The following is an 18,544-nucleotide window of genomic DNA, read 5'->3' on the forward strand; positions in this document are numbered from 1 at the left end:
TAATCAGGTATCAAACTCTTTTGTTCCTATTCCTGGGCAATCCCACCCCCCTCCTCCCATAAAATGTACAAATAGAAATACATTTTTTAAAGCAAGAAAAAATATTCCTAAATCTGAGCTTCTTCTTGATACTACCACACCTAATTTTAGATCATGCCAAAGCACCGTAATGTTTTTTTCCCTTTCCAGTTCACATTGTAATACTTTTTTTTTTTTTTAAGGGACTGGGAAAGCAGCAGCAGTTCTGTAGCTGAGAGCCAAAGGAAAAACAGCCCTGTCATTTCCAATATAAATACAGCACATTGCTGAAAGGGCTCAAATGATAAGCAGCTTTCCGGTCTTCCTTGCGTCCTCAAACGAGGTTTGCTCTGATCACTGACTCAGTTGTGTTCCCATGAAGTGCAGAGGAAGGAAACCAGAATACCATGAATTCAGGAAGCTTCTTTTTTTCTACTCTTGTTCAACCAACCAACTAACTAGCCACATTGGGTATGGCTCACATCTCCCGGTGGCAATGAGAGTGAACAGATTTCAGCAAGTTAGATTACAGCAAACTGGGGCTTTTAATACAGTAAAAGGCGCCTGCGCTACGCCCACATTCTACACCTCCCAAGCCTTGCCCCACCCCTCGTTCATCCTAAAATTAACCGTTAAGTTTTGAGGGTGCTGGGTGCCCATCTTAACACCCGAGAGGGACTGTAGGGAAGGAGATGGTCTTTCAGATATTTGAAGCCTATGCTAGAGAACTGAATGAGCCTCCACACTTCTTCACGAAAGCTTATACAGTGGTACCTCTGGTTAAGTACTTAATTCATTCCGGAGGTCCGTTCTTAACCTGAAACTGTTCTTAACCTGAAGCACCACTTTAGCTAATGGGGCCTCCTGCTGCTGCTGCGCCGCCAGAGCACGATTTCTGTTCTCATCCTGAAGCAAAGTTCTTAACCCGAGATACTATTTCTGGGTTAGCAGAGTTTGTAACCTGAAGCATATGTAACCTGAAGCGTGTGTAACCCGAGGTACCACTGTGCCTAGAACAAACTTAGTTGGTCTCTAAGGTGCTACTGGACTATTTTTTAATTTTTATTTTGACTGCGTCAGACCAACATGACTACCTACCTAAATCTAGCATTAAAACATGTCAGTTTTGCCTGTGGGTTCAGGCTGCATCAGTGTAGAAATTGATCAAAGGTTCTCAGACTGCCCACTCCATGGACTCCCCAAGTATTACAAAGGATGAGTTCACACATGTATATTTGTGCCACTCTGACTTTGCAACAGCATTGCGCAGGTGAAACGGGAAATTGTTTCATACCAAAAACTTTCAACGAACCTATGTGTACAACCACGTGTCACCGAGAGATATGCCAATGCATATTACATGTGCGCCTGCTGCCTCAATGATATAAAGCTGCCATCAGAATAATCTGAACACACACACCCCAGTCCCACCCAGGAGAAATGCATTATTCTACAGCAGAAAAGCACATTGTACAATCCTATGCACGTCGATTTAGAAGTAAGGCCTGTTGCGTCCAATGGGGCTTAATCCCTAGCTGTTTAGAATTGTGGTCTTTAAGAAGGAAGTTCTAAGCAAACCATCTTGCTTCAAGCGTTTTGATCTTACCACAAAATGTTTTGTTTGCCTCTAAGGTTTTAGTTTCATTTGGCAGAGCCATGCAATATCACTTGCTCCACGTGCCAATAGAAGCCATGAGCGTTTTACACACCCCTTGGCTACACTTTTCAAAGTTCATTCATTTACAAGTCCACTTTATTCTCAAGACGTCTGAAGTACTGTACAGTACTAAAGTTTCCCATGCAGCCGGTTTCCCATGTCGTTCTGAGTGTGTTTGTTGGGGGAAGGAATCCTCAACGTTTCTAAAAATTATTTTAAAATATTTTCTTCTTTAGACATGCTTTTTAACAGTTAACGTTTAAAGCGCCAAGATGTGTATATTATTTTTAAAGTTGTTTTCCCCCCGAGCAGCCCAATCTCAATCAAATGTAAAGCAATCACACAAAGCAAGCCGCTCATTCAGGCCATACATGCATACAGAAGAAGAAGAAGAGTTTGGATTTGATATCCCGCCTTTCACTCCCTTTAATGAGTCTCAAAACAGCTTACATTCTCCTTTCCCTTCCTCCCCCACAACAAACACTCTGTGAGGTGAGTGGGGCTGAGAGACTTCACAGAAGTGTGACTGGCCCAAGGTCACCCAGCAGCTGCATGTGGAGGAGCGGAGACGCGAACCCGGTTCACAAGATTACGAGGCTACCGCTCTTAACCACTACACCACACTGGGTCTCAGACTTAATCTGGAAGGTTTCTGACATAAATGACATTAACAAAAAACTGTCAAAGTAAGCAGTGAAGAAACTGCATTTATTTAACCCCAAATCTAGGAGGAGCAGGGATTAGGCCCAATTAAACCATAGTTATGTGCTAACCCGAATCTACCCAATCCAGAACCCTCATACTGACATTAGCCAAATAGGGAAATGTAGATTGGGGAGATTGGTGATTGAAAATGACTCACTTGCAGCATCATGTATAATGTTCAGCTGGGACCTGGACAAAGGAACTTTAAGTTAAATAATAAAATACCGAACTCTCCTAATCTTGCACCAGAGTTTGGAGAATCCACCTGCCCAGCCCTTTGTTTCAGATTAACTGTAGCCAAGCTTAACCACAGTTTGTTCCCACCAACAGTCTCCCCCAAACAGTACCCTTGTTGTGGGTGGACCAGGTGTAGACCATTCAGACCCTTGAATGGGTAACCACTGGAAGCCCTGTTAAAGAGCAGGACATTGACTCAACTAACAGTAAGTTGAAGCTGCAAGATGCGTCCAACTTTTCCAAGTTAGGCAATGCACATTTCAAATGTTTTCAAATACTGTATGAATATTCTGCCTTCATCTCCCTGACCTACACAGTCTCCCCCCCCCCTTTTTTTTTTTCAAGGCTGAGAGCCTAGCAAAGCCTCAATATGGTCTTAAGATATTTGCCGCAAAGAGTTCAGGCTTCAATACTCAACACAATGGGAACAAGCTCTCCATTCACTGGTGGGAGTCAGCAGGGAGAAGGGTTTGCCATCCTCAGCAAATTATTTTTATAAACAGCGAATTAAAACCATGAAGGCGCTCTCATTCCAAAGCCCACAGGAGAAAGTTCTGACCCCTCTAGAAGAATCCCGTGGAATGAAAACAAAGAACCCAAGAACATTAAATCCAACACATGACCATACAAAAACACCCACTATGAAAAAGTCACATAACTTTCAAAAGGTGCCTGGCCTAGTCTGTTCTGTTCCAGGTTTCGCAACAGGTCTGCAACATTTTACTGATAATATTGAAGGAAAGCACGGCTGTTAAAAGTGTGCCAAAATTTGGCCCCCTTTGCAAGATACCTGCAGCCATGCAGGACATATTTTCCTATGATGTGCATTGTGAGCATGAATTCTGCAGCCATGTGCATGAGACCAGTGTGGGTACTTGGGGTGAAAAAAATGGGGGGGGGGAATCCACATCCTGGAGCAAAATAATCTGATCAGCAGCCCCCAGTTCAAAGGCAGACTGGTACAGTAGGATACCCAAACTAATCAAGGTAACGAAAATTGCACTGTTTAGAAACAACAGTTACCTGACCAAAGGATTAATATTTCCACTAAAAATTGTTCTCACACTGCCAACAGTTTTAAACATGCAAAAAGAGTATATTGCAAAAACAGACTGAAATGTTTGAGGAAGCTATGAGTGCCTTTTTCCTTGCTGGGAAACAATGGGTGCAGGGAGAGATGGAGGCACAACTGTTTTTCCTTCTTGATTTATAACTCCCCTTGCCATCACAAAACAGATTTTCGTCCTGCATCATTTTCCAGGAAAGTTAGAATCACAGGATGAGAAGAACAGGCTGGTAGATAAACAATGACAGAACACTGCTCACATTACGAGTTCCTCACTTTATCTTACTTTGCTTTGGATGCCGAGTCAGAGAAAAAAAGATGTATCTGGGAAAATTGATCCTGGTTAGAATCATGAACTATGAGCCTGGCATGGAAAAGGCAGACAAAATGGAATCCACAAAGACGGATGAGTGAAATTAGTGCAACTCAGTTGGACTTCAAAATACCGCATGATAAGCCAACTTGCTGTCCTCTAAATAAAAATCTAGTTGCCACTGTGTTTTTGATGTGGGGGCCTTTTGTAAATGTGACCTTCAATATTTCATACAGATAATTATTTATGGTGTTTTTCTTTCCTCTCAAGCCCTGGAAAACGTCACACTGGTTAGGGAATGGACCTGGTATAAGGAGCTGAGTTCCTTTGGCATTGGACATCTTAAAGGCCCACAGCAGACTTAAGGATGATTCACATAACCAACCCGTGTGAGAAAGGGTGAGTGAGGCAGCTCAGCCATGCTACAGCCACACCAACTGTTTTAACATTACTCCTGATTTGTTTCTATGCAGATGTAACACTGCTGCAAAGTTAAAGCAACCCGCAAAGGGAGGGGGGAATTCACACCGGAAAACACACTGAAGGTTTGCACCAGGCCTTAAAATTGACTGAAAATGTAAAAAACAAACAATACGGTACTTCTTGAGCTCTGTAGCCTGCTTTCGTATTACACTAATTTCAACACATATGAATAGGCCTCGGCACATTACAGTTCAATGAGCCTGAGGAGATTCAAATGCTACTCATGTCCTTTCAGGAAGAAGTACAAAACCTGTGTCTATCTAGAAACACTAAAATGGCAGCTCGGGATTTCTGCTGGAATCGTCCACAGTGACCTAGACAGGAGAAAATCTAGAGCCACTGCTGAACTCAACGAGGCATGTTTCTGAGACGACACAAATAGGATTGCAGCGTAAGTCAGGTAACACGGCCATATGGTGGATTTTGTCTGTGCAACTAGAGAGCCATGTAAACATGACTGTTTGATCTGCAAGTATTATAAACAGGGATCTATATCAGCATCAAGGGATGCATTGCACTTGAAGAGCCGACTTAAATTAGCAATCCATGCAAATATCTGTCCTTCAGAGGGCCATAAAGACTGCTTTATACCAGGTAACTATTCAAATTGCAGGTGCTTCAGCTACACCAGACAAGTACTGTACTTCCACCTGCAGACGGCTGGCAATACTGAGAACAGCTGGATGGCCACAAATTTGCTGTTGAACGGGTCTGTAATTAAAGTACCGACTTTTGGGGGGAGGGGAGAGGAATTGCTCACATTCCTGCCTGATGTTGCTTAAGCCTCATTTATTTATTTTCATTTGTGAATTGCTACGTATGAAGCACTCTGAAACAATCTTACAATACAATAAAACCACATATAAAACAACTGCATGCATGAAAACAGTCAAAACAATTTTGAATCCAATGCAGACACAGGGCTCAGTTACATTGGCAAAGAAAACGAGCCTTATGTGGGTTGTTTATGCATTCTAACACTGTGGCACCAGATGGCACTGCGGAGTTCTGTTTTTGCTTACCCCCTTCCCCTCTCAGCCTACAATTGCCTCCATATGTAAATCTTATGCAAATTTATGCTACGGACTGGTCCCCAGAGTTTTTTTAGTACAGTGGTACCTACCTCTGGATGCGAACGGGATCCGTTCTGGAGCCCCGTTTGCATCATGAGCAGAACGCAACCTGCGTCTGCACGGGTCGCGATTCGCCGCGTCTGCGCGTGACATCATTCTGAGTGTCTGCGCATGCGCGAGCGGTGAAACCCGGAAGTAAATTTTAATGTTCTGTTGGAAGCCGCCCAGAGTGGCTGGGGAAACCCAGCCAGATGGGTGGGGTATAAACAATACATTATTATTATTATTATTATTATTACCCGTTCTGTTACTTCCAGGGCGCCACGGGACGCAACCTGAAAAGATTTAACCTGAAGCAAACGTAACAAGAGGTATGACTGTACCTAGCAACTCTTACTGAGATACCCTCCCTGCAAACCATGGTCTCAAAATCGGGAGCAAATGTTACATTCAGCAGTGGTCAACAGTGCTTACATCACCTTGTGGTAGGTGAGCCATTGCTGCTGGGTGATCCAGGCAGCAGCCAAGTCAGCATAGTACCATTGCACCAGCGCAGTCAATCTGGCATCACCCTGTTTGGCACCTCACCCCACCTGGTAAGCAGCAGCGAATCACCTGCCAGGAGGTCAGGTAAGCCCCTCCACCCCACCGAGCCGTCTGCCATTGGTGACACCTGCAGCAAGGCAGCGGTCTTAAATACGAAAAGTATATAATGAAACAGAGCTTTGGGTACCTTGTGACTTCTTGCTGTAGTCTGGCAACGCTGGGCACGTAGAACATGACCCCAAAGAACAGCAAAGGCTCGCTGGCAAACTTGTCCAGCTGCTTTTTCAGCGGTTTCTCCAATTCCACCCATCGCACTTGCTGGCTCTTGCTGTGAAACCAAAGGCCAAAATAGTGTGTCTGGAGAGGGGGAGGAAGAGTTTAAAAGCAGGTTTATTTGCTGGGCAAGTTTACAAAGAGCAAAAACCCCTCTCCCGTTTCCTTCCTCCCATAAATTAAAATCTATGTGTATTAACAGTTACCAAATAATAATAAGTTTCATTTTTATGAACCTAAGAAGTTGCCTCAGACCAAGTCAGAGCTGCAGGACTATCCAGAGCCGCTGTTACAATGTCTGGCAATGAAACCCCAGGGGGACAATTCTCAGCCCTACCTTAAGACGCCAGGTATTGAACCAGAGGCCTTCCACATGCAAGGTAAATGCTCTACTGCTAAGCTACTGCTTCATTCTTCCATCCTATACTAAATGGCCATTCAAGTTTGGGGAATAATTTGTGTGACTTTTCACAGTAGCTTAGTGGTGGAATTTCACATGGCACCTGGGCTTGTGAATGGGTTCAAGACATTCTGGGATTCTGGTACCAACATACACCTCACACTTACGATTTATGATCAAACAAAGAGTAGGAAACAACTGAATGTTTGCCACTCCTGAGATCAGAATAAATGTAAAACTTCCTCATCCTTTGATTAGTCCTAAGGGATCAGGAATAAGCAATTCAAAGTGTTGGTGCTGACTTTTAAAGCCCTAAATGGCCTCAGTCCTGTATACCTGAAGGAACACCTCCACCTCCATCATCCAGCCCGGACACTGAGGTCCAGCGCTGAGGGCCTACTGGTAGTTCTCTCGCTGTGAGAAGTGAGGTTACAGGGAACCAGGCAGAGGGCCTTCTCGGTTATGGCGCCTGCCCTGCCTCCCAGCAGATGTCAAGGCAATAAACAACTATTTTACTTTTAAAAGACAACTGAAGGCAGCCCTGTTTAGGGATGTTTTTAATGTCTGATGCTGTATTGTTTTTAATATTCAGTTGGAAGCCGCCCAGAATGGCTGGGGGAACCCAGCCAGATGGGCGGGGTATAAATAAATTATTATTATTATTATTATTATTATTATTATTATTATTATTATTATATCGCACCTCTCTCAAATGAAAGTTTCCTCACTCCCCGCGCCCGCCCAAATGGCTTGATGTTATAATTGGTTAAAGGAAGAACTATAACTCAGAAGTATAGAAAATGCTTTGCATGCAGAAGGTCCCAGATGGGGGAGAACTCTACTGGAGACCCTGTAGGGATGAACAAATAGTCTGACTTCATATAAAGACAGCTCCCTGCATCACCACGGACATCAACCATGGTTAGCTCTAATCAGAGCGAGCTCATGAACCAAGGTTTGAAGCCAATTTCAGATCCTAGGTTAGGAACAAAATAACTGCGTGGTTTGTTCCGTTCCTTTGTGTTGTCAGAGCAAGCATCCATTTGTCATATTTCAGTGTGGATTAAAGTGCAGGCTGGTTCAAGTGACTTGCAGTCTGCCAAGACATTTTATGGGCTCCACATGCAGAAGTTGACTGGCCTGGATGATTACTCTTACTTCAACACTGGCCATGGAATAGGATAGCATCCATCAGTATATACTTGATGGCAGCAGGCTAGTCGACCAGCCTGTGACACGCACACTGCTTTGCTCTTCAGTCGGCAGGCAATGGTGCGGAAGCTCAGGAGGAAGGGCTGTAGGGGTTGTCATCACTACCCCACCCCACAATTCCTGCTGCCTGAGGCCTAATATTTGGGCCAGCCCTGCTGTTTGCTGGTCCTGCCATGAGCTTTGGAAGCTGCAAGGCAGCAACAGAGGATGCTCCAACTACAGGCAGAGACAGAAGGCAGATTCACTGCACTGTCTGAACAAGCAAGTCAACCTCTTTCACTGCCTCTTCTCCAGGTATCGGAAGGACATTTTACAGTCTTGTAACTCCAGTACAGACATACAGAAAATAAAGCTAAGTGTCTGTGGAGCAGAGGGATCAATGTTACCGTCTATGACATCCCGGTTGCTTTAAATATCCTTTCACGACCCTTGAAATCAATCAAAGGCACGCTTCATTCTCAAAACCAAACACTAGAGATCTCGGTGAAAATATGACACTGAACGCAAAGCAAAAAAAGGCAACAATGGAATCAGAGCGATTACCATTATTTCATGTATCAGCGTAAATTCGGGTTTCCAGTACTGGTTGTGTTAAAATGAGTGTCCCGTGAGTCCAAGCAGTGGGTGTGGTTTAAACTTACATCATTTTGAGGCAGTACAGTAGAACAGTACAGTAATTAAAAGCAGCTTCTAACAGAAGCAGCTTTCAGTGGGATTTAAAAATAAATAAATAGATGTACTACAGTCAGGAAAAGAGGAGTAATTATTCAGAAGAGATTCCAGAAACAATGTTATTTATTTATTTATTTATTTAGGCTTATCTGAAGCTCGTCCAACATTCCAAGCAAAAAAAAAATGAGCAAGCACAAATTTCTCTCCTTGGTGCCTGGCAAGCAAGTGCCGGTTTGCACAGAACGCTGCCCACTGCGTACAGCTCAAGACATTTATGTGATGACTGGACCAAAGTAAGTGGGGGAGGAACTGGCCTTGATGGAATGCAGCAGGAACAGGAATGACTTATCCTGCATTAAAAGCACATTGCTTCACTAGCTGAACAATCAGGTTGCATTCGCAAGTTGTGAATTTTGTCAGTAAAAAAATGGGGGTGGGAAGGGTGCCTTGTAACTATTTCCCAGTGAAATACAGTGGTACCTTGGTTCTAAAACTTAATCCATTCCAGAAGTCTGTTCAACTCCCGAAATCGTTTGAAAACCAAGGCACGGCTTCTGATTGGCTGCAGGAGCTTCCTGCACTCAAGCGGAAGCCGCATTGGAGGTTCGGTTCCGAAAAACATTGGAAAACCAGAACACATGCTTCCAGGTTTGCGGCGTTCAGGAGCCGATTTGTTCGGCCACTAAGCCATTTGAGAACCAAGGCACCACTGTACAGAAATATTCACGGGAGTGGAACTCTGAACATGTTTGTTGCCCTGCCTCAAGAGGAAACATGAACACGAAAAGGAGCCTTTTCGCTCATGGAGAAACAGAATGAAGTTCTCTTTCGGACCACTTAAGAGAGTTAGGACCTGACAGGAAATATCACTGAATCACCATCCAAACCGTAGGTAATGGACTTTTATGTAAGCAGGGTACGTTTGCCAAAGTTCCACTCAGTGATAAGATCAGGCCAGTTCCAAGAATAACATGACTCTAATAAACAGATTCCAAATGAGAAACAGCTCGAGCTAAAAATATGCCAAATTGCAGGCGGCAGATGGTCTTTTCCTGGGTTACCCTCACCTCTCGCAATTCCAGCCTCTGAGCCACGGCCTCCAGACATTCCTGCCCGGTGCTCTCCACAGAGAGTGTGCACTCAATTACGTTGTTGTCCAACAAGCGGATCCGAGTCATAAAGCAGTTCTTGCTCCGGACATTGTAGCGCCTGGTCCTTCGCAATTTCAACCCAAACGGCATGGCTGCTGGGGCTTCGTCTTCTCACGCTTTAGATCTTCTTAGCAAGAGAGACTTGAATATCGCTGCTCCAGTGGCTGCTCTTCTCCTCCAGGTTTGGGAAAGGTTGCCCATGCCAAAGGCAGATCCCTGCTGGGGGGAAACACACACACAAATGGAGAAATTAGGTTTATTTGCTTAGGGTTAAGTGGAGCAGGACATTTGCCTTTATGCAAGTAACGGTCATCGCCTTGCAGGAACAGTTAAAACCAGCTTCCTCCCACCCAGACAGAATTATCTTCATCGCCATCGCTGATTTATTAATCACCTTCCAAGACACCATCTCAAGGCAATTTACATATACCGTATTTTTCGCTCTATAAGACGCACCAGACCATAAGACGCACGTAGTTTTTGGAGGAGGAAAACAAGAAAAAAAATATTCTGAATTTCACAAGCCAGAACAACAAGAGGGATCACTGCGCAGTGAAAACAGTGATCCCTCTTGCTGTTCTGGCTTCTGGGATAGCTGCGCAGCCTGCATTCGCTCCATAAGACGCACACACATTTCCCCTTACTTTTTAGGAGGGAAAAAGTGAGTCTTATAGACCAAAAAATACGGTAATTAAGAACAATTAAACTTGACACAAGCCAGAAATGACAACTTGCTTTGAAGGAGCATGCTCTGTCCCACATGTGCAAACACAACATTCTCCGCAGTAATGGCATTGCAAAGGTTCGCTGTCCTATTTTAACTCTCTGACCGCATCCACACGTCATGTTAAGCCGCAAACCAGGGGTCACCAAACTTCTTAGGCTCATGGGCACTTGGGGATTTCGGAACAAGTGCCATGGGCATCGCACTCTGTTGTTTTTCTCCCACTTCTGCAAATTAACCTCCATCCCCAATAGAAAGTGTACACACACACACACACTTTGCATTGCCAAGCAATGTGATTCAGTGTCGGATCCAGTAGATTAATCTGAGTCTTGCAAAGCAGGCAGAGAGCTGAAGGAGTAAACGAGAGAAGGAGTAAACGTGAGAAGGAGTAAACGAGACATCACACTTCCTTCTTCTGTTCTATGAATGAAATTGTCACCACCCTCACCACCTCATGACTAAGGGGGCAATGGGGGCAGGGGCATTCAGAGCCCTCATGGATGCCAGGGGAAGACCACATGGACATTATTCAACCCACAGGCACCTTGTTGGTGACTCCTGCCATAGACCATGGCCTACTGTGAACAGGTAACAGGTACATGTTGCTGAATTGCTCCCATGTCGCCCTGCCCTTCCATGAGCCAGAAGAAACAAAGCACTTTTCCCCTAGAAACTGTGCTGTGCGGACAGAGAGCCACTTTGGACACACAAGTTCCCCACTCCCCTTATCCTGAGTGCCTCCTCTACTGGCTTTTTAGCACATACTAAAGATGTTCCTTTTTCAACCAGCCTTCTAAAAGTATTTATCCCAGTTGGCCTCTGTGCTGGATCTGAATTGATTTTATGGGTGTGTTGCTTTTTTTAAACAGGTTTTAAATTTAGAGGGTTATGGTTATACAGCGGACGCTGGGGTTGCGAATGTGATCTGCGCGGGATGCAAGTTCGCAACCGGCGTCTGCGCATGCGCGGGTTGCGATTCGGCGCCTCTGCACATGCGTAAAGTGCGATTTAGCACTTATGCACACGCGCGGCCGCCAAAACCCGGAAGTAACCTGTTCCGGTACTTCCGGGTTTTGGCGGTCCATAACCCGAAAAAACGCAACCTGAAGCGGCTGTAACCCAAGGTATAACTGTATATGTGTGTGTGCGCAAGCGGAATTGTTTTTAACTGTTCTATATATGTAATTTTTATATATGTCACTATATTGTAAATTGCTTCAAGATTCCTCATGGGAAGTGATTCATAAATGAAATTATTATTAATACTAATGGTTATAATAATAATTCTCTCCTTTCTCCCATGACTGTAAACCATGGGTGAGGAACCTGTGGCTCTCTGGCTCTGATTGAATTCCAACTCCCATCAGCCCCATTGGTCAGGGGTTATTTATTTATTCCCTGCCCTTCATCCCAAGGTCCCTAAGAATGATGGGAGCTGGAGTCTAACAACACCTGAAAGGCCACAGGTTCCCCATCCCTAGTGCAAACCATGGTTTAGAGCTACATGTACAGTGGTACCTTGAGTTACATACGCTTCAGGTTACAGACGCTTCAGGTTACAGACTCCACTAACCCAGAAATAGTACCTCAGGTTAAGAACCTTGCTTCAGGATGAGAACAGAAATCGTGCTCCGGCAGCGTGGCAGCAGCGGGAGGCCCCATTAGCTAAAGTGGTGCTTCAGGTTAAGAACAGTTTCAGGTTAAGAACGGACCTCCGGAACGAATTAAGTATGTAAGCAGAGGTACCACTGTACAGCAAATGCTAACCCTGTTCCCTCGTAAACCTGAACTGGAAAACATGGTTCCAAGACTAGCAGCAGTCATGGTTTGCATCTAACTCTAAACCATGATTAACTCTGACACAAAAGGAATTCACTCTGAAGCAGAGAGCAAAAATTGTATTTGCTCCCAAGGACAACTCGTAATTTGCAACCATAGTTTATGAAAAGCCAAGAGGTTGTGTTGGAATAAAAGGCATTCCAAGCACTAAATAAAAATTAAGTTTCTTGGAGGAATAAAACCTCAAGTTCTAATATATGCCTATAGATAACAAACATTCTGCAATATGCCCAAGACAATAGCTTGACATGAAGTAGTGGGAAGAATGAAAGGAAACTCAACAAAGGTCACAGAGGATAGGGATACGTAGTGCTTGAGCTCTGCTTTTGTAAACTGCAGTTTTGCCGGTGGACTTTATCTAAACTTATTGTTTCATTAAAATACATTTCCATTCAGTAGAGCAGCCACACCCTTAGACTAAATTAACTATTTGATAGTTCTCTATTAAGATAAATAAATATAACTTCCATTCTTTTTGGCATTCAGAACTCGGCTGGAAGAGAAAGAAGGAAAACGCAAACTGCAAACACTCTATACAAAATGTAGACAGAAAATGGATAGATGAAGGCTGCAATCCATATACCTGGGAGTAAGACTCATTGAACTCAATGGGGTTTACCTTCAAGTAGACATGTATAAAATTGCATGGTCAACACTGAGCAAGGAGGAGTCAAGATATCATTTTGCTCCTATTCGGAACTACGAATTCTTAAAAATAAAGAACAGGGCACTTTTCCTCCTTTGTTCTCTTATGGAATTAAACTCATGTAGCTTATTTATCAGAGAAACCATGAGACATTGTAAACTAGTATTCCAAGAACTTGTTTGATTTCTTGCCATGGAATGTGCTTTACAACTTGTAACACAAAGCAAGTACAATTCGATATAAAGGTTTCTTTTCAAAAAATTAAAAAATAAGTCCATAAATTTATCTTAAATAGGCCTGCCCAAATGCTTTGTGCATCTGTTCACAGTGAAGGCACAAGATGCTATTTAAAAAATGCCGTGAGAAACATTCCCGTGAAACAAGCTGTGCTTGTACGGGATGGAATGTAATACTGATTTTGGTCACCTCCATCAAATAAAACACCCTTCAGATGGTGCCAATCTGTACCTTTAGATCCTGCAAAGAGGGGAGGGTGATTTACAGGGAAAGTGTTGTATGCATTTTAGACATGCCTTGACTCAGTTACTTTCCCACTCCTAGATCAGGGGTGGGAAGGTTGATCAAGATCCACAGGAGGCAGGAAAGCAGGTAGATCTGTGGGTGCTTTGCAATGGTCGGGAGAGTAAGTATCTGACTGCAATTCCTCTGCAAAAGATCTCTCTCTCTCTCCTGTAAACAAAGCTGATGAAAAGAAAGAAAGCTTAGCAGGAAACCTGGAATGATCTTTTCGTGTGAAAGGACTGCAAGCTCAGTTCTGTTGAGGACAGAGAAATCCCTGAGCTGAATGTGTGTTCATACACTCCCTACGCTTAAAATCTATGTGGATGCCTGCTCTCTTCAGCCACTATATTGCAACTGACTTTGGCTGGTGGACCCGGAGGTTCTACTAAAACAGGGCTGGGGAACATGTGGTCCTCCAAATGTTGATATACAGTCGTACCTTGGATCTCAAACGCCTTGTGGCTCGAAGACTTTGGCTCCCAAATGCCACAAACCCGGAAGTGAATGTTCCGGTTTGCGAATCTTCTTTGGAACCCAAACGTCCGGCGCAGCCTCCAATTGCGTGCAGGAAGCTCCTGCAGCCAATCGGAAGCCGCACCTTGGTTGCTGAACGTTTTCGGAAGTCGAATGGATTTCCGGAATGTATTCCAATCGGCAACCAAGGTACGACCATACTACAAACCTCCCATCATTCCTGGCTGAGGCTGATAAGAGTTGGGAATCCAAAACTGGAGGGCAAAAGGTTTCCGACTCCTGTACTGAAAGAGCAAAGTAGATCTTACAGGCCTAAAGAGTTGAGAGTAAAGTCTCCTTAGGATAATTTTTAAAAAACCTTTCTGGGAACAGTTCCTGAAAGGCAAGTCAGAACCACAAAGCATGCAAAGCTGAAAACCTTTCTTTGCTTTAAATTTGGATGGGACACGAACTCCTTGGTACATGGTGGCATCTGTTAAAGTTTCATTACCAGACGGTTCCCACGGTGTCTGTCTTGCTGCTATCTCAGACCCACATTCTGGATGTAGCAGCTACTAGTAAATAGTAAGGGATAGCCAGCATTTGGAAGTTGCCTCGAATAAACTTAAAGCAGCTAACATGCACCAGGTAGTTTGCCTGTATTGATTCTCCAGGTTATTCCCTGGCATGCTCTGCCTGCATAATTTTTGCTTGATGTTATCTTGCACTATCTGAAGGAAATGTTAACGTAAGGCTGACGGCTAGAACAGTAAACCACTCCACGCTGCAATGTTATCTTGCAATTGTATCATAACTTAGCTGGCATGCCAGAAGGTTGGCTTATGAATTCCTTGATGTGCAGCGGCAACCTATTTAAAGTTTCTTTTGCATAGCACAGAATAACAGCAAACAAGTCTCACTAAACTCAGCTAGGTGTATTCCCCTATAAATCTGCACTAAGAGGGCAGCTTTGGTAATGCCTTCCATTGTTTCCAGCAGGACTTTGGGTGACTAATTTTCTGTCGTTCGGGTCAACATGTTAAATAGAAGAATAGCCTACGACAGGGGTCTGCAACCCGCGACTCCGGAGCCGCATGTGGCTCTTTTACACCTTTGTCGCGGCTCCAGGGCGGATACTAGTGAGGGGAGGAGGCGCATTGTGCGCCCCGACACTCCCCACTGTGGCGGACGCTGTACTGGCTGTGACGTCGCATGGGGGCGGTGCGTGCGTTAGTCATGCACCGTCCCGACGTCACCTTCCCGCCCGCCCACCTGCCCGCTACATTGTAAGGGGCATGTACGCTGGTCACTGCATTGAAAGGGGACATGTACGCTGGTCACTGTTTTGAAGGGGAGTGAAGAACACACACACACAAAAAGGTAACTTGTTAATTTAACGTTTATTTCTACGAGGAGGAGTATTTCTGAGGGGTCAAACGAAGAAATAATAAAAAAGGTGACAAAAAAGTTATTTTTATAATGACGAGTTTTGCAGCTCCCAGTTTTTTTTCCTTCGGAAACGGGTCCAAGTGGCTCTTTTTGTCTTAAAGGTTGCAGACCCCTGGCCTACGACTATTCCCATCAAACTCCTTTATGTCACAGGCTAATGGTAGCATAGTGTGCCATGCTGCGAAACGCAAAAGCAAGTTCATCTTAGATATATACATGCATACATGTTAATATATACTTTTTCCCTTTTTAAAAACAAAATATTACTAACAGCCTCTGGAATTCTTCCAGCATTCCGTATATTACAGAACTACAGCACACCTATCTGAACTATGCAGTTCTGGGCATGGCATGGATAAGGGGATAATTAGCACAACTTGCTTGATGAGGTGCAAGCCTGCACTTTTAAGAGAGGGCATTAAAGAAGTGCCAAATTCCAGAGACAGGTCTCATCTGGAAAGATTTGCTTACTTACCTGCTGTTGAATATGTAGCTCCAAGAATAAAAGCAGGTTTTTAAAAGGAACAGTTTTCCAGCTAGCTAGCAGCTTCTAGAGCTTGCCATTTCAAGTTACGATCGATTTAGCCAGTATTTTTTACCACATACACAAGGCTATGTCCAGCTGTCCGGTCTCAAGTGCTCCAGCAGGGTCCACTGTGGGGAAATTATAATGGCAGGTAGCTTCCCAGATCCAGCTGCTGCCACCAGATAAGCCCACAGCTGGGGAAGGGACCAGCCAGACAACAGGATCCCTGGCTACTAGCCATAATGGCTACGTTTTGCCTCCACGGCTGGAAGCAGTAATGCTTTTCTGAATCCCAGTTGCTGGAAACCACTATCCCAATTCAATTCAGGACTTCCCACAGTTTGGGAGGGTGGGTGGGAAATGTTAGGAGTTTCAAACTCAGATCTTGTTAAGTTACACATACTTTGGTCCTACCTAAGCCTTTCTTTCTATTGGAAAGCAGGAAAGATGCTCTCAAATTGCCACAGCTGGCTGTGACACTCCTTTTTAATGTTGTTTTTTCCTGGCACTTCTCCCTTGTGCTGCTGCTGCTGCAAAAAAGGCTTCCCTCTTGGAAATATCCCTAGTATATTCATTCATTTCAGGAATGCTTTGTTCCTCGTGGTTCCACCCCCAGGGCTGTGGGGAGACAGAGATTATGGAACTCTTAATCAGTACTGAACAGTTAACCATTAAGCCAGCACCCTGGGCTACATGGGCTGCCCAGCAAAAGTGAAGGAACCTCCTTGTCTGAGACTCACGTTTTATTCAGCATTTGGGTTTGCAGAGGGAACACTGTTGATGACACACCTGTTTCCTTTGGCATGGAAAGGGATGTGTGCCATTAAACATCCATTCATTTGGCTGCCCTAATCAAAAAAAGAAATCTTCACGGTAAAAGTACACAGGGATGAAAGATACGTTACCTGTCACAACAGCCACATAAAATGTGGGCTGGAGCTGTTTTGCAATGAAACAGTCTCTGTTTCTTTGTTTGTTTATAAGATTTCTTGATACCCACCCTTCACCATAAGGTCCCAGGTCAGGTTACAGCAGTATACTCATACAATTTAAAAGAATTGACGCAGTAAAGGAGTTTATACGCAGCTATTAAAAACAAGTAAAACAATTTCAAATGGATAGATGTAGAAAGCAAAGTTCCCCCAAGGATCAGTACTGCAACCTGCACTTTTTAATTTGTTCAGAAATGACCAGGAGTCAGGGCTGAGCAGTTCGGTGGCCAATTTCCTGATGACACTAAAACATTCCAAGTTCGCTGAAACACAAAGGGATTGTGAAGAGCTCCAAACGGACATCCCCAAACTGAGTGACTATGTTGTGAAAAAGCAATTGCAATTAAATACAAACAAATGTAAAAATGGTGCCTGTCAGGTCAAAAAATCTTAACTTCACATATACACTCATGGGGTCTGAACTGGCAGTGACTGACCAGGAGTGAGACTTGGAAGTAGATGGTAGACAGCTCAATGAAGATGTTGAGCCTGTCTGCGCAGCCGCTGTGAAAAAGGCTGGTTTTATGCAAGGGATCATTGGGAAACGAATTGAAAATAAAGCTACTGATATCATAATGCCATTCTAGAATTTTGTGGCACAATTTCATTTGGAATACTGTGTACAGTTTCCATAGGCTCACCTCAAAAAAGGATATTGTAGAGTTGGAAATGGTTCAGAAAAGTACAACCAAAATGATCAAGGGGAAGAAGGACTCCCCTCTGAGGAAAGACTGCAGTATTTGGGACTTTATAGTTTAGGGGAAAGGAGAGTTAAGAGGTAACATGATAGAAGTTCATGCAGTTTTGCAAGGCATGGAGCCCTTGTCATCACACTAGACCTCGTGGATGTCCAATGAAGCTAAATGTTGGAAGATTAAAGACAGATAGAAGAATGTTCTTAGTCACAGAGCACATTGTTAAACTATGGAACTCATTCCAACAGGAGGCAGTGGTGGCAAACCGACTTGGGTACAAGTTTGTGGAGGATAACTGTTGAAGAGTGGGTAGACATGGCAGACGACACAGCGATTTCTCCAAAGCAGCTCTTTATTTTGTAAGCTGGAACAGAACTGAACAGCAAACAGCTCAGCCGGCCTGCTTTTATAGGCAGCCGGCTGTCAACATTGTAGCAACAACAACCCAGGGTTTCCCGCCTAAAATAACTGACGTGGACCTGAGTGAAAACTATCTACAGTATCCCCCCGCTGGCCCAGGGTGAGAACTTCAGTACATAACAATAACACTATCAATAGCTACTACCCACAATGGCTATACTCTGCCTCCACACGGTCGGAGGCAATAACGCTTCTTAATACCAGTCTCTATAACCACAGGAGAGAAGAGTGCTCTAGAGCTTGTGGGTTTCCCACAGGTATCTGATTAGGCACTGTGATAACACAATGCTGGAATGGATGGGACACCAGCTTGATCCAACAGACTCTTATTGTGCTGGTCCCGGGGGTAAGGTACCTTGGGTGTAGCAAAGTCCACACGAAGAGGGGCAAGGTCCGAGGCAGAGTGCCGGGCGGTGAACAGGAACGCTGGAACAGGAGGCTGTGCAGGGAACAGGAACACCGGATGGTC

At 44.2% G+C, this 18,544-nt stretch overlaps 1 protein-coding gene across 3 annotated transcripts in view; it reads right to left on the minus strand.

The window, feature by feature from the left end:
- PTPN14 (protein tyrosine phosphatase non-receptor type 14) overlaps positions 1-18,544 on the minus strand; it is a 518,691-nt gene that overhangs the window by 455,619 nt on the left and 44,528 nt on the right. For 2 of the 3 annotated variants that reach the window (XM_083433273.1, XM_083433271.1), the window contains exons 2-3: positions 9,723-10,025; positions 6,286-6,455 (exon numbers count right to left, since the gene is read on the minus strand). In XM_083433273.1, the coding sequence (XP_083289399.1) occupies positions 6,286-6,455; positions 9,723-9,896 (344 nt within the window). In that variant the 5' untranslated portion in view covers positions 9,897-10,025. The remainder of the gene's footprint in view (positions 1-6,285; positions 6,456-9,722; positions 10,026-18,544) is intronic. The other variant, XM_083433272.1, reaches the window with a different exon arrangement.

This window comes from Podarcis tiliguerta, assembly GCF_965153285.1.
Source record: "Podarcis tiliguerta genome assembly, chromosome: 3".
Classification (NCBI taxonomy): domain Eukaryota; kingdom Metazoa; phylum Chordata; class Lepidosauria; order Squamata; family Lacertidae; genus Podarcis; species Podarcis tiliguerta.